At 44.7% G+C, this 15,754-nt stretch overlaps 1 protein-coding gene across 1 annotated transcript in view; it reads right to left on the bottom strand.

The window, feature by feature from the left end:
* Ccdc3 (coiled-coil domain containing 3) overlaps positions 1–14,720 on the bottom strand; it is an 87,177-nt gene extending 72,457 nt beyond the window's left edge. Inside the window, exons 1-2 of the mRNA XM_020185051.2 lie at positions 13,864–14,720; positions 10,769–10,943 (exon numbers count right to left, since the gene is read on the bottom strand). Coding sequence (XP_020040640.2) covers positions 10,769–10,943; positions 13,864–14,237 — 549 coding nt within the window. The 5' untranslated portion in view covers positions 14,238–14,720. The remainder of the gene's footprint in view (positions 1–10,768; positions 10,944–13,863) is intronic.
* Positions 14,721–15,754: the final 1,034 nt, after the last annotated feature.

Raw genomic sequence — 15,754 nt, 5'->3', positions numbered from 1 at the left:
ATCTGGTATTGAGTAAGAAATGTTCTTCCTTTGCTGTTTTATGTACAGATTTTTCCCTTCCATTGACTTTTTTGGGGGCTGTACTAGGGTTTGAACTCAAAGACCTTCTCGTTGCTGGGCAGGCACTCTACCATTTGAGCCATGCCCCAGCCTTTTTTTGTTTTAGCTATTTTTTTGGTTAGAGTCTCACATTTTTGTCCAAATTGGCCTTCCACCAAGATCCTCTTACCTACATCTCCTGCATAGTTGGAATTACAGTCACAATCCACTGCACCAGCTCAATTGACTTTTAATATGACTATTTTGCTTTACTACAGAGCTATGACATTTTTGAAACCCTATCTCCCTCTCTACTAATATTCTTACTAGTTACATCATTGAAATTGTGATCAAGATATTTAACATCCAAATAGTACCACGAGGCAGCATGCTAACAGAATTAGCTATGGGGGGGCCTATTTATGGAGGGGGGCCTGCGTTTTCCTATTAATTCTTTAGTGATGTTACAGTGAGGAGATGCACGAGACAACCTCTGGGGACACTTCAACCAAGACATTCTTCATCCTGCGTCTGGGCAAAGTTAACAAGACTTAGCCTCGAGTGCATGGGGTGACCTCTGGGGCCCTGAGTCCCCAGAACTTACTGGCAGCATATACAGTTTGTCTGGACCCTAAGGGGATACAGGACTCTGCCATGTGTCACAGCCGATTTAACCAAAAGAAAGATGAGAGCCTGCCAGAGGAACTGAAGTCTGACAGCCTCCCTGAGGGTCTGTCCAGTGACAGCCAAAGTAGTATGGGGGAGAAAGGAGGACAGCCCCCAGCTCAAGATTCATAGGCAGCATTTGTTGTGACAACTGCGACCTGTTCCCAGGAATGTCCCCAGGGGTCTGTAAAACTCCAGGGCCTGCTGAGGACGGGGAGTGCAGAAGCTAATGCCTGGATATGATGCACAAGTGTGGCCTGCAGGGAGGAGGGGGGTGTTGGGAAGAAGAAAGTGTAAAAGCAGATACTTGTCCCCTTCCCCAGAGAAATCAACATGAGCCAGGATGTCCACAGGAAGAGCTCAGGTGTGTTATATTTTCTGCTTCCAAGACAGAGGGGTGATAAATATTTCTTATTTAAAACCACACTTTATGGACACAGACCCTGTGAACCTCCATCCTCTTTGCGCAATCCTTGCAAGGTCAATCACATTCAGCTCCTGCGTCCATAATGGGGACAATGAGAGTAAGAGCGAATTTAATGAAGCTAGCAGGAGACTGCAGGAACCATGGTCAGAATTCCCACTGCCTGGGCTGCAGGACTCTGGGACAATTTTCTCCTGTTTCTCAAGCTTTGCTTCTCTACAAGGAGAACTACAAACCTCTGAAGAAAATCCCAATGACATTCATCACAGAGATTGAAAAATCTACCCTAAAGTTCATTTGGAAACACAAGAGACTGCGAATAGCCAAGGCAATACTCAGCAAAAAGAGCAATGCTGGAGGTATCACAATACACGACTTCAAACTATACTACAGAGCCATAGCAATAAAAACAGCATGGTACTGGCACAAAAACAGACATGAAGACCAGAAGAACAGAATAGAGGACCTGGTTATGAATCCAAACAGCTATGCCCACCTTATTTTTGACAAAGGTGCCAAAAACACACGATGGGGAAAAGATAGCCTCTTCAACAAATGTTGCTGGGAAAAGTGGTTACCTGTCTGCAAAAAAACCGGAACTAGATCTATGTTTATCATCCTGTACTAGTATCAACTCAAAATGGATCAAGGACCTTAATATCAGACCCAAAACTCTGAAGTTAGTACAGGAAAGAGCAGGGAATACTCTGGAAGCAACAGGTATAGGCAAGGACTTCCTCAATAGAACTCTAGCAGCCCAGCAACTGAGAGAAAGGGTGGACAAATGGGACTACATGAAATTAAAAAGCTTCTGCAAAACAAAAGAAATGGTCTCTAAACTGAAGAGACCATCCACAGAGTAGAAGAAAATATTTGCCACCTACACATCAGACAAAAGACTGATAACCAGAATATATAGGGAACTCAAAAAACTAAATTCTCCCAAAATTAATGAACCAATAAAGAAATGGACAAGTGAACTAAACAGAACTTTCTCAAAAGAAGAAATTCAAATGGCTAAAAAACACATGAAAAAATGCTCACCGTCCCTGACCAGAAAGGAAATGCAAATCAAAACTACACAAAGATTCCATCTCACCCCTTTTAGGATAGCTAACATCAAAAACACCACCAACAAATGTTTGCAAGGATGCAAGGGAAAAAGGAACCCTTGTACACTGCTGGTGGGAATGTAAGCTAGTACAACCACTCTGGAAAACAATATGGAGGCTTCTTAAAAAACTAAACATAGTTCTGCTGTATGATCCAGCAATCCCACTCCTGGGGATATAATCAAAGGAATGTGACTCAGGTTACTCCAGAGGCACCTGCACACCCATGTTTATTGCAGCGCTATTCACAATAGCCAAGTTATGGAAACAACCAAGATGCCCCACTATTGGTGAATGGGTTAAGAAAATGTGGTATTTATACACAATGGAATTTTATGCAGCCATGAAGAAGAATGAAATCTTGTCATTCACAGGTAAAATCCTATGTTTTCCCTCATATGCGGACTTTAGATCTAAAACAAATGCAGTAATATTATCAGACATGGGTCACACACTAAGGGGAGAACACATACAGGAGGAACAGGGAAAGGTAGGAAACCCAAAACTTCAAAGTGTTTGATGTCCCCACTGCAGAGGAGTAATACAGTAACCTTAGAGCAACAGAGGTCAATATGGGAAGGTGACCAGGAAGTAGTAAAGAGGTCTGATAGAGATGAATCAATTCGGGTTTTAATGCACATGTGCATGGAAGCAATGCTAGGAATCTCTCATATAGCTATCTTTATTTCAAACTAGCATAAATGCTATGTCTTTCTTATTATCACTTATGTCTTCTCTTCAACAAAATTGGAGAAAAGGGCAGAACAGGTTCAGCCTGGAAGCGAGGGGGGTAGGGGGAAGAAGGAGGGAATGGGGGGCAGGGGGAGAAATGGCCCAAACAATGTATGCACAATGTAATGAATAAATGAATAAACCAAAAAAGAGAAAGAAAGAAAAAGGACTGGAAGTGTAGCTCAAGTGGTGGAACATTTGCCTAGGAAGTGTTAGGGCCCTGAGTTCAATTCCTACTAATGACAAAGAATAGAAATAAAAATTAAGGAAGAAATGAAGCCACCCAATGACACCTCTTCAGTCAACAAGGGAGAGCTTTCTCCTGTGTCTTCCGATTTTTTGACATAGGTACTGTAGCTGAGACAGAGAACCAATTATTCACAAAGCTCTGATTTTTGTTACTCCCAAGTTTATGACCTATTTTTTTGGAGAAACTGAGTCAGGATGAGATCATGTGGTTATCAATACGTTAAAAATGAGTTTCAGATGGATTTGAGCCTGTGTCCAAATCCACAGCTGTGGCTGTAGCTGGAGGGTAGGATTGAGATGAGGAATAGGAGATGGGAAGTTAGCACTTAATACAGCACACAAGACAAAAATGTTCTAGAGATCTGCTTACAACATTGTACTACAGTTAACAATACTGTAGAACACTTTAAATTTTCATAAGAGATTATGAATTATGTGTTTTTATCACTTTTTTTTAAACTATGAATAGTTTAAGAGTTGTGTCCCTGGTTCATCCTAATGGAGCTGCAAAGAAGAGAATAAAAATGGTTAACACACTAGGAAGGGAAATGGGACAGCTCTCATAAGATGACAAAATGGGCAAAAGATACGAACACAGATTTCACTAACAAGGCCACACAGACGGTAAACACGGGGACAAAACATGATCAACACTGTGAGCTTTAGAGAAATGTACATCAAAGCCACAGTGAAAAGAGCCCACAGTGTGGGAGACAGTGTGTGTAAATCACTTATGGTAAGGGTCTAGTATCCAAAACATGGAAGAAACTATTACAACTCAATGACAAGAAGATAGAATTGGTTTTTTAAATGTATAAAGAATATAAATAGACATATCTGTAACGATGATATGCAAATGGCCAGTTAGCCTATGAAAGATGAAGACGGTCAGCATCATTAGTCGTTAGAGATGCCAACCAGAATCACAGGGAAATGATACTTGGTACCCCATTAGGATGTTTACACCAACCTTTTATTTATTTATTTTTTTTTTGGTTGTGAGCCTGCCTTGCTTAAAACTTTGTCAACAAGGCAAATTCTTAAAATATTCCCAGCTGGGTCTCATGCCTATAATCCTAGCTACTTGGGAGGCTGATATCTGGAGGATCATGGTTCAAGGCCAGCCCAAGCAAATTTTTCTGAGACCTCATCTCTAAAATTACCAGAGAAAACAGACAGGAGGTGTGGCTCAAGCAGTTGAGCACCTGCTTTGCAAGCACAAAGCCCTGAGTTCAAACCCAGTCCTACCAAAAAAAAAAATTTCCAAAGGAAGTTCAACATTTTGTAGTATAAAAATGTGCCATTGGCCAGCATCCTAGAGGTAGCTGAGACCCTGTTAGGTGGATGACACAGGCTAAGTGTCTCAGCGAGGATAGAGGAGTGGACTGTGATGAAAGACAAATGAGAACACAGGGAAAGCTACACTTCCAATATGCATCCTTAAACGTGCCATCTCTCTCCAGTGCCAGTGCCAGTCAACGATCACTCTTGCCTGGATCATTCTAGCAGTTTTCTTGTTGGCCTCCCTGCACCAGCTTTGATTTCCCAGAAATCTATGGTTCACTGGATAACCAGAGTCTTGATTCTCTGAAACATTAACCAGATCACATCACCCGGTTCAATGGCTCCCTGAATCACAACGATCTAAACTTCTCATCTTGCCCAGAAAGTTCTAAGTTATCTGCTCCCCACCCCTTACCTGGCCAAGCTTAGCCTGATCCATTCTTCTACCACCAACAAAGCTCCATGGGGGCTTTTTGTCCCTCAACCATGCAGGGTTGACTTCATCTTGGGGACAATCCCCTTTGCCTGGGATTCTTTCCTGTCTGATCTTTGTATGGCTGGCCTGGGCCTTTCAGATTTCAGTTAATGTCATCCACTTAACCTGAAGTAGCCACCAGCTACTCTTGTCCATCTCACCCTTTCTCATTCTGAGCCAAAAACCTATCAGTACCTGGTGTTTTCTGTATCTATCAATCTACCAACCGTATTTCCCCAGCCCACTGCAATGTGAGCTCTAGGAGGGCAGAGAGTTCTTTCCTCTGGTTTTTTTTGTAATGCCAGTACCTGACATTTAATAGGTATTTGGTGCATACATGTAAAATGAATGAATGGATGGATGGATGGATGAGCAAATAACAATCACTTACCTGCCCACTTCACAGCTTTGCCTCTGTCTGGTCAAATTAATGACAATCTTGGAGTAGGTTAACAGGCTTTACCTAGATGTACTGAGTAGCATGAGCCTACAGACCTCAAAAGAACTCTGGAAAGAGTAGATTCTAGGTCATCCTACAAAGTGTAGATCAAGCCCTTGGAATACTTAAGGTCCCCCTACCACTCGAGGGACCTTCCTTCTCAAGTTTCTCTTGCCCACACTACTCCTATGAGATGGAACCTCCCTTTCTTTATAGTAATACTGTTACTTAACTGTGTGAGTGCCTCCTAGGTCCATGGAACCATGCCAGGGCCTGGGAACAAAACAGTGAGTGAGGGGGAGTTTATACCCTGCAAACCATGGTGACATCGATGATAAGCCAATAAGTGCACAAATCATTTGGTAGTTTGGTCTGGGTTTTGATTTTTTTTTTTTTTTTTGGTGGTACTGGTGTTTGAACTCAGGGGCTCATGCTTGCTAGGCAGGTGCTGAACCACTTGAGCTATGCCCTGGCCTTAAAACCTGCCTCTTATACAAATTTCTCATGGTCTGTGTGAAGGAATGGGGTTTACACAGAAGCCTGTCTGCTGCATACCCAAGTACACTGTTGTCACAGGTTGAAGTGTTCACATGATAGCGCTCTGAGCCAAACTAGAGGCTTTTTTCATGAAACGCTATTTTGACTTGAAAGAATGAATGAAAAGCTATTTTATTTAGGTTTGCATATTTGAAAGATAATTCTTTAAAAATGAATTAAGAGCTAGCATAGTGACTCAGTGGTAGAAAGTCTGCCAAGCAAGAGAGAAACCCTAGTTCAAACCCCAGTACCACCAAAAAAAAAGAATTAAGTAAGCCTGCCACTTTGAAAGAAACAACTAACTGTATTTGTTGCCAGTGATAAGACTTGTGCTGTTCAGCAAAAGTAGAATTTTTTTAAAAGTTGCCACTGTGAGTTTAACAGCTTCCCAAGACAGACTTTCCCAATGAGACCAATGATTATATTCATGGGATTTTTATATTACATAATTAAGTGTCTAAAAATCTGTGTAACTCAGTGAACTGATATTTTTCAAATGGTCCATGAGTCATGTTACAAAACCATGTGTAGGTTAAAAAAAAAAATCCATTCAGAGCACTGACGGACTTTCATATAGGAATTCTACAAGTTCATTGTGAAGGCCTGAGATTCCACACTACAATTGACTTTTAAGCAACAGCCCCTTTTTCCGGGCACGGTGGCTCAGGCCTATCATCCCAGAGATAAAGAGGATTGAGATTCGAGGCCAGCACAGGCAAAAAGTTCACACAGACCTATAAAGAAAAAAGCAAACCTAAAAAAAGCAAAAAGGGTGGGGGCATGGCTCAGGTGGTAGAGCACCTGCCTAGCAAGCATGAGGCCCTGAGTTCAAAATCTAGTACTCCTGCCAAGAAGGTATTGATGCTACTGAATGCTAGAAACTTCACAGTGGCTTCCCTCTTATCCTTCCCATTCGAACACACATCCCCATCCCTACTGCTGTCACAAATCACAGGAAATTTTAGGACTCCCCTGAAGTAGCAGAAAGCTTTTTAAATGTAAATGTCATTTTAAAACTACTTTAAAATGATTAATTTACAGTAATAAGCCCTTGCATCACTCTCCATAGGTTCCTAAGGACTTTCTGAGTGCGTCCTCATAGCAACCTTGGTTTCTTATTTTATAGATGAGAAAAGCCAAGCTGTGAGAACTGAGGGGCCTGCCCAAGGTCATGGCTCCAGAAACAGTGGGGCCAATGCAGATCTGATTAAAAACTTGCATTCCTTCTATGGTGGCTCGGAAAAGGCCAACTCTTTCCTTTTGAAGCTGCTTCCTAACTCCAAACAAGGAAAGGAGAACAAGAGGGCAGTCTGACCATCACAGATTTCATTTCCATCCCATGACATTTTATGACAGACTGATGTAAGTGTGGGTCAGGCCAGGGCTCGGTGCTAGGGGCCAGAACTGGCAGAGAGGAAGAAACACCCAGCTTCTGTTTTGACTGTCCACACGCCTCACAGGAGAGAAAGGAGGAAGAAAAAATGTCTTTGGCCAGAATGGAGAGAATCCTGCCAGTAAATGCTCCAGTGTGCCAAAGATGTTCCCCAGAGTGCCATTAACACCATGACACCAAAGCAGAGAGGTACTGAACACTTAGTAACGCCACTGACTTCTTGGCCACTTTCGAAAGCAAGACCGTTTTTCTGTTAACAAAGGGGTGGGTGGGATATTTGAAGATGGAGGAGGCCCTGGAAAGGAACCAAAGTGTGGGAGGATTTTGCTCCTGGGGACTGAGTTGAATGACACCCTGGGTGTGCAACACAAAAGTTTCCCTATATAAGATTTTCCTCCTGTTCCATCCCTTAACCCACATATTCCCTGGAGTCCTAGATTCACATGATCCTCCAAGACAAAGAAAGGGAAAACTGCCAGTGAAGAGAGTGAAGTGAGGCCTTTGTGCCTAGAGTGTGGATCCACCCTCCAGTCAACAGTGGAAAGCACACTCTAAGCCTGTAAGAAGGCAGGGTACCATGTCCAGGGCCTTCCCCAACTGCTCTAAGATCCTGTGAAGGATCAATGTGCCCCCATAGCAGAAGTCTCCTAGCACCTATTTCTGCTGGATAAAAAGGTGACTTCTTAAGATTGAAGGAAAATATAGAATGTTACTGACATTATCTGATATTTTTATCCAGGCTAGGATAATCTGAGGCTTCCTTCCCACAGTAAAAGACAGATGTTTTAGCTTTTTTTTTTTTTTTGGAGGGAGCAAATAATTGTCAGTAAGTCTACATCTAACTCTGCAATGGGCCATTCACAACAATTTAAGACTTCAGGCACTGTAAAAATATTGCAAGGAACATCACAAATTTTTTTTTCTTCAGACAGGATCTCACTCTGTAGCCCAAGTTGGCTTGGAGCTCACTATGTAGCCCAGGCTGGTTTCAAACTTGCAATCCTCCTGCCTCAGCCGACCCAGTGCTGGGATTATAGATGTGCACCACCACTCCTGGCTTATCACAAAATTCTTAAAAATAAAGTCTAGTTTCCAGTTAGTTTAGCTCTAACGTGTTTGCTTTCAAAGTGAACAGAGAATAAAAATAGAGTCAGAGAAAGGTCCAAAAAAGTTCAGGGTGCCTCCAATTGCACTTCTAAATTCAACCACCCAGCAATACAGCATTCTGGAATGACTATTTCCCTCTCCTCCGGTGCTGACTCTTTCTCCGTGTAGCTAGCACTCCCCATGCTTCCCTATCTAAGAGGCCAGGGTGACAGGAATAGCTCCCCAAAAATCAACATCTGATCTGCAGAAATAAATCTGCTTCACACTGAAATAATTCTCCATGCTATTTTTTTTAATGACGGAAAATCTAATTCCAAAAAATGCTAATAGCTTCATTATGTGACCATCAGGCTAATAAGTTATGCAGCTAAAGAGTTTTGGGGATAAGCCATTCAAGTATTTTTAGAATAATGTTTGCTCTCTTGGCATAAATTTATTGTTATCAAGAATCTGGTTATAAAAGCAAAGCTCCCACAAAAATGGAACAAATCTAAAAAGATGCACTTGGAATGCACTAGATGTGATTCAAACTTGGGGTACTCAGGCTTACACTTGGTACACCCAATTCAATATGAAGTGGAAAGTGGTAAAGATGAAGAAGGGAGCTGGGCATGGTGCCACATGCCTATAATCCTTGTACTCGGGGAGCTGAGGCGGGAGGATCATAAACTTGAGGCCAACCTAGGCTACATAGTGAGACCCTGTCTCACAAAACAAAATTAGGAAGGAAAAAACAAAATAGGTGCTCAGAACCAAAATAGGACAAGCTTTCAGAAAATTCTGGCAAAGTATGAAGGTGAGGTTAGAAGACTCTTGACTGCTATCAACAGGGCAGACAGAGCTAAGCAAGAAACCTCTGAAAATGTGGAAGAATAATTTCCTTTGATGGGATGTCCCTGTCCATCTCACAAACCGTGAAGAGGCCCCTGGGAGCTGGGGACCCCTGGGCAGAAGATAAGATTTGGAAGAAAAGGCAGCTTGGCTAGGCCAATCATGGGTGGGAAGAAGGGAGCCACTAGGTTCCTGAACCCATGACAAACTTCCATATTTGTTTTACTACCCAAATCACAATTCTCTCCAGCAGCCCCAAGTTGCCCTAAAACCATCTTCCACAGAGGAGTGGGAGTGACAGGCCACCAACCCACCTAATCACTGTCATCCCAACTGTCATTGTTTTGGAAAAGTGCCAGTCCTCAAAATTTCCCCAAATGGGTATTTTATTCAGATTGGAAAATCTTTTTCTTCAGGGGGATCAGTACTGGGGTTTGAACTCAGGACCCTGCAATTGCTAGGCAGCCACGCTACCACTTGAGCTACTCCCCTAGCCCTTGAAAATCCTTTTCTATTTTCATATCCCAAACCCCTGACTCCTGTATTCTATAGCCACCTTGCCCACCCTGTACGTCTCAGGTATTTTAAAATTATAGAAGTTTTAGCTATGATACTTGTTTCATGTCTTGAGCACTTTTTCTTCTAATTCCTTAGAGCCCTAGACTGTCTCAAAAACAAGACATTCTGTCTAGAATGGCTGTGTGCAGTGAATGCTTGCCAACTCAAGCACTGTGTCAAAGGATTCACATATTTAGTGTTTGTTTTCTGAAAGTCTTAAAATTTAGTTTTTTATTATATTATTGTACTGGGGTTATATTGTGACATTTACAAAAGTTCTTACACTATATCATAGTTGAATTCAACCCCCTCCATCATCTTCCTTTATCCTTCCCCCAATCTTAGAATAGTTTCAACAGGTCTCATTTTTCCATTTTCATACATGAGTACAAAATATTTCCACCACATTCACCCTCCTGCACCCTTTCCTTATATCTTTCTCCCTCTCAGAGTAATAATGAAATTCCCTGTATGGCTATCTTAAAAATGTCTTCTTTCAAAAGAGAAGGATAGGAAGGCAAAACCGGTCCTGTCTGCCCTCAAGCCCAGGCTTCCCTGGAACTTGAGATCCGTCTGCCTCAGCCTCCTGAAAGCTGGGATTACAGTCAGTCATCACCACACCCAACTCATATTTACACCGTCACATGTTTAACCCATATTGTGTTAGCCCTATGAACTAGATGGTACTATTGTCCCCCTTTCACAGAAGGGGAAACTGAAGCAGAGGGTGCAAACCTTCATCTCATCTTGTTTCTATACATTGTTAAGAACCCCTTATCCAAAATTTATGAACAGTATTTTTTTTTAACAGATGGGAGGGAGACAGGGTAATAATCTTTGGTGTTGGTTTTGGAAGGTTGTGGTTTTCCTTAACTCTGTTGGTCACAAAATTCATACAAGACATAGCCCAGCCAATTCTTACCCTGTTGTCTTCCTGGATCTCCCAGTCACTGGAGAAAGTCACCAGCTGCTGCCCTTGGGAACAGTTAGCAAACTGGAAAAGGCTGGAAAACATCCTTCTGTTTTCTTGCGTATCTGGAAAGATGGCTTCTTGGAAATTGACCCCATGAGGCAAGAGGTTATAATTTTCATCCAGCCTAGTCAGGAGAGAGGGAAAAAAGATGTAGATGGGACCGCTGCGGGCAGACTGACTTCAGTCAAGGTCATAGGACAGGGATTGTTCTTTCAATTTCAGGATGTCTGTCCTGGCTCTCATGACGGAGTCCCTGCAGCTAGTACTTCTAGCTGTTTTTCTGCCTCACCTTGCAGGCTTTCAAAAGAATAAGTCTGGGAAAAGGAATGAAAGTGTGTGTGCATGCCTAACTCTGTGTCTTCCAAGTCACCCAGGGCCTCCCTTCTTGCAGACAGAGTGTTCCTTGCTTCCTAGTGAGAGGCAGACCAGTTATAATGTCCTGAGTTCAGGTCCTGCCATTGTCTTACCTTCAGTATGACATGAAACAAATCTGTTAAAAGACGATTGTAGGACCAACTCAATGGGCTCACACCTGTCATTGCAGTTTCGAGGGAGGTGGAGATGGAGAGGATCCAGGTTCAAGGTCAGCGCAGGCAAAAAGTTCGCAAAACCCCATCTCAACAAACAAGCTGGGTGCCTGTAATCCTAGCTATGCAGGAGGCATAGGTGAGCAGATTAGAGGCCCAGGCAGAAAGTGAGATTATCTTTAAAAATAATAATAACCACCTAAAAGTAAAAAGGAGACATGTCTCAAAGTAGTAGAGAGCTTGCCTAGCAAAAGCAAGGCCCCAAGTTCAAACCCCAGTACCACAAAAAAAAAAGTTAAATAAATGATGATTATAACAGTGCCTACTTTATTGGTGGTATCATAGGAGTTCATTAGAAAATATAAGTAGATAAAGCATTTGGCACAGAGTGGGTACCTTTTAAGAATCAACTATAAATCACTTGTTCTATAAAGAATGAAATGCATTAAAAATTGTTCAAAAACGGGTGAGGGGGATAAGAGAAAGTCACTAAGGTATGAACTTAATCAAAGTGCATTAGATGCAGGTATGGAAATACCACAGACACCTTTGTCTGATTAATGTACACTAATAAAAAAAACAGGCAAAATAAAAAGGAAAGGAAGATGAAAACAAAGAAATGATGATGGAAAGAAAGATAAAGAAGTCAGGAAAAAAGGAGAGGCAGGAATGACAATCCAGGCAGAAGGGGGCATGGTGGGCTCCCCAGAGAATCCCCACTGCAACACCTACACCTGTAGGCACACTCTCACATGCTGACAGAGGGGGAGTGGTCCTCATCCAGTGCGCCCAGAACAAAGGAGGAATGATTTGTACGTAGTCATTAACACACTTCAGGGAACCCAGCCCTGTGAAAATGTCTCAGCCTGCCGTTTGACTTTGTATCTGTCCTGACTTTTGTAAATATGTTAGAAAGAAAGATGAAAGAGTTGGCTGACAACCATACAGCCAATGGGCAAAACTGCATTTCATGATTAAAAAGAAAAAAAAAAAAAACAATGTCTGCTCAAGTACTTGAACTGTTTTTCTTTGGGGGGAAAAAAAAGTGTTGAATAGTTTCATAGCTGGTTTCTCAATATTTTTCCTAAATAAAAACATGAAAAATCTGTCAAGTTTCCCCAAATCAAGGAGGACAGTCTCTCAGCTCTGGAGGACTTTGGTTAGAAACTATACTGTCCAGACAACCAAAAAAGAAGAAAAACACATAATCCAGCTAAACCACTCAAGCCAACACAAAGCAGGGCATGAATTCTAAACTTAGCTTCTGGCTCCAATATGGAAAACACATGTTGCCATGAGTTTACCATAACCCCTCTGTGGAGCCCTTCTCTTCTCAGAGCAATGGTAGCTAAAAATGAGATGTCCACCCAGATCAAAGTCCTCATTCCCAAAACCCATAGGCTGCTTCATGGGGCAGGAGATGGGACCTACTATTGATCACAATCACTGGGATTAATTCACTTTCTTGAACTAACCTACTGGTTAGGTTCCACCCATCTTGATGTTTCTCTTAGAAGTTCTGCATCTATTTTTATTACCTATTTTGCAGTGCTGGGGTTTGGAGCCAGGGCCTCACGATGGAAGTAGCCTTTGCCTGGGTTGGCCTCGAACTCCAGATCCCCAGCCTCTGCCTCCTGAATAGCTGAAATTATAGGCACACACCACCATGCCAGGCTCTGTATGACTGTTGATTAAACTGGAAGCATCAACAAATTTACCGTTCCACCTGCTGTTCTCTATTTCAAATTTCGAGGGAATTCAATCATAAGAATTGACTGGATTCTAAGACCACAGGTGAATTTCAGGGAACTTCACAAGCCTGCCCTTGTCCAGAATCAGAGTTCTACCTGCCCTATCTATCTCTATATTCTTTAAAACATTATGGCCGGGGAGGCGGGGAGGGCGGGTTAGCCCTAGCAGGCCCCCAATAAACCTTTGCTATTTTGAATAACCTGGTATCTGGTAGGAATGAGTGAACCGGAATGCAGCTGACTGCATCCGGGCACTGAAGTGGGTGGAGAAAGTGAACATTGGTTAAGCAACTTGGCTGCACCAAGTGGTTTGCATGAGTTCCAATGTTGCTTTTCCCTTTATACAGGTGAGGATGTGGACGATCTTGATAAGCGACTGGCCCCCAAATCACACTTAGGAAGGGCCCAGCAGAACCCCAAGAACTGCCTTCACGCACAGTTTTTCTCCACATCCCAACCCGCTCCCACTAAAGCCAGTTTAAAGAGAGGCAAGTCTCATGGGCTGTTGAAAAGTACTCTGGCCTCCCCTTGTGTGGATGCAGGAGCCCCAAGTCACCCCTGTATTTTAATAAGCCTTAGCAGGGTGCTCAGATCTTTGCAGAGAAATCAGAGCAGGAGCGAATTAAGCATAGGGCTAGGAGCCCGAGGCATTCATTCTCCAGTGCTGCGCGCACAGGAGCGCATGGCAGTTGCTGACCTGCAACAGGTAACGGTGACCTGAGAGGTGGCGCAGAAGGTGGTGGCGGCCTTGACAGGCTGGGCTCACCTGAGAAAGAAGAAATAGGCGTAGTCCTGCACCACAGTGTGGGAGTGGCACGAGAAGTAGCCCAGGCCAGTGAGATTGAGCCTGGAGCCGGCTGGCACCTCCAGCATGCTGCCCCACGCCTGGTCACACAGCATCTCCACCTCGGCGGAGTAGAAGAGCGCACCCTGGCCGGCCTCATGCTGCCAGGGCAGGTGATTGTAAAGGCCGGGCAGCTCGGGGTGCAGCGCCAGCACCTTGGCGTATACGATGGTCTCGGCCAGCTCTGCGCGGCAGCCCTCACTCAGGGGTCTCCACTCGGACGGCAGCTGGCAGGCGCCGGCGGGCACCGGGCGGCCCGCCAGGCAGAGCGCGGCCAGCAGCAGCGGGCGCAGCATGCCGGCGACCGGCCGCTAACCGGGGCGCATGGCCCGGGGCTCCCGGCGGGGCGCTCAGGGGCGCGGGGATCCCTCCAGGCGGGACCCTCGGGGGATCGCGGGGATCCCTTACGTCGGGGCGCTCGGGGGGCGCAGGGATCCCTTCTGGCAGGGCGCTCGGGGGTCGCGGGGATCACTCCAGGCGGGACCCTCGGGGCGGGGGTGGTGCGCGGGGATCCCTTCTGGCAGGGCTCTCGGGGGACGCGGGGATCACTCAGTGGGGGCCCTCGGGGCAGGGGGTCGCGGGAATCCCTTCAGGCGGGTCCCTCGGGGGAGGCGGAAATCCCTCCAGGTAGGGTATTCAGGGCCACGGGAAGTTCGCGGATCCCTCCTGGCTGGTCGCTCAGGGGACGTGGGGAGCCTGGAGAGCCTTCCCCGGCGTGGGGGAGGAGGGGAGAGGCAGCGCTCTCCTGGGCGCAGCTGGGGGAAACTCTACGCCGCTCTCGCCGCCGCGCTCTGCATGGCCAGCCTTCGCCCGCCACCCTTTAAAAGGGTCGCGGGGCGGGGACCCGACCAGCTCCCGCCTCTCGCCCTGCCCCCGCGACGGGGGCGGGAAGTCAGCGGTCCGCGCGCGGCTGGGGGACTCGCGCGCACGGAGCCTCCGAAGTCCCCGGGCGGGGACTAAATCCTGCAAGGAGAGCCTGGGCCCAGCCACCTTCCTGCGCCCACCACCGCCCGCACGAGCCTGCCAGGTGTACCCTCTGCTCCGGACTCCGCGCTTTACCGTTCTGCGCTTAATTTGCGTGCTCTCTGGAGAAGTCTTTACGTTTTCTATGCAGTTCATCAGGAGTCAGAACGCATAGAAGTCAAATCTGTCTCCATCTTCCCCTAAATTAGCGTGCGCTGATAAACTTTTGAAGATAGACTCATACTCATTCTCTCTCTTTCTCTCTTCTCTCTCTCATCTATATATCTCTATATTTCTCCGTTTCTGACTATTCTTTAATAATCTTCAGAAAGCCTTGATAAAAGGTTTGAAAACCCATCCCCTGATTTTTTTTTGTTACATGATTTACATAATCTCAACTTCCATGTTCTGAACATCTAACACCTGGGAAATAAATTTAGCAGTAAATTCCAAACAGCTTTTCACTAGTCAATGAGTGGATTTGAGGAGGTCAAACTCCATCGTTCCCACTTTCTAAATTGCTTTTATTACTCCTAGTATACTAAGAAGAAACATGAGTGGATTTTTGTTGTTGTTGCTTTGGGGGCAGGAGTTTGACAGTTCTAGGGTTTGAACTCAGGGCCTTGTGCTTGCTAAGCAGGCACTTTGTTAATGGCACTGGTGCAGTCTGTGATCAGAAGACTTCGAAATTCTTTGTATCCCACTAGGAAGAATCCATGTCAGGACACGTGGGTGTGAAGGGAGTTTATTAAAAGTTAGGGAAGAGAAATACAAAGGGAAGCATGGTAGGGCCTAGGTGGAAGCATGAAGCTGAGAGAGGCTGTTTCTGCTCTTCAGGTGCTTTTAAACC

This window comes from Castor canadensis, chromosome 15, assembly GCF_047511655.1.
Source record: "Castor canadensis chromosome 15, mCasCan1.hap1v2, whole genome shotgun sequence".
NCBI lineage: Eukaryota > Metazoa > Chordata > Mammalia > Rodentia > Castoridae > Castor > Castor canadensis.
Note: the sequence above shows the minus strand (reverse complement) of the source record. Positions and strands in the feature narration are given on the sequence as shown.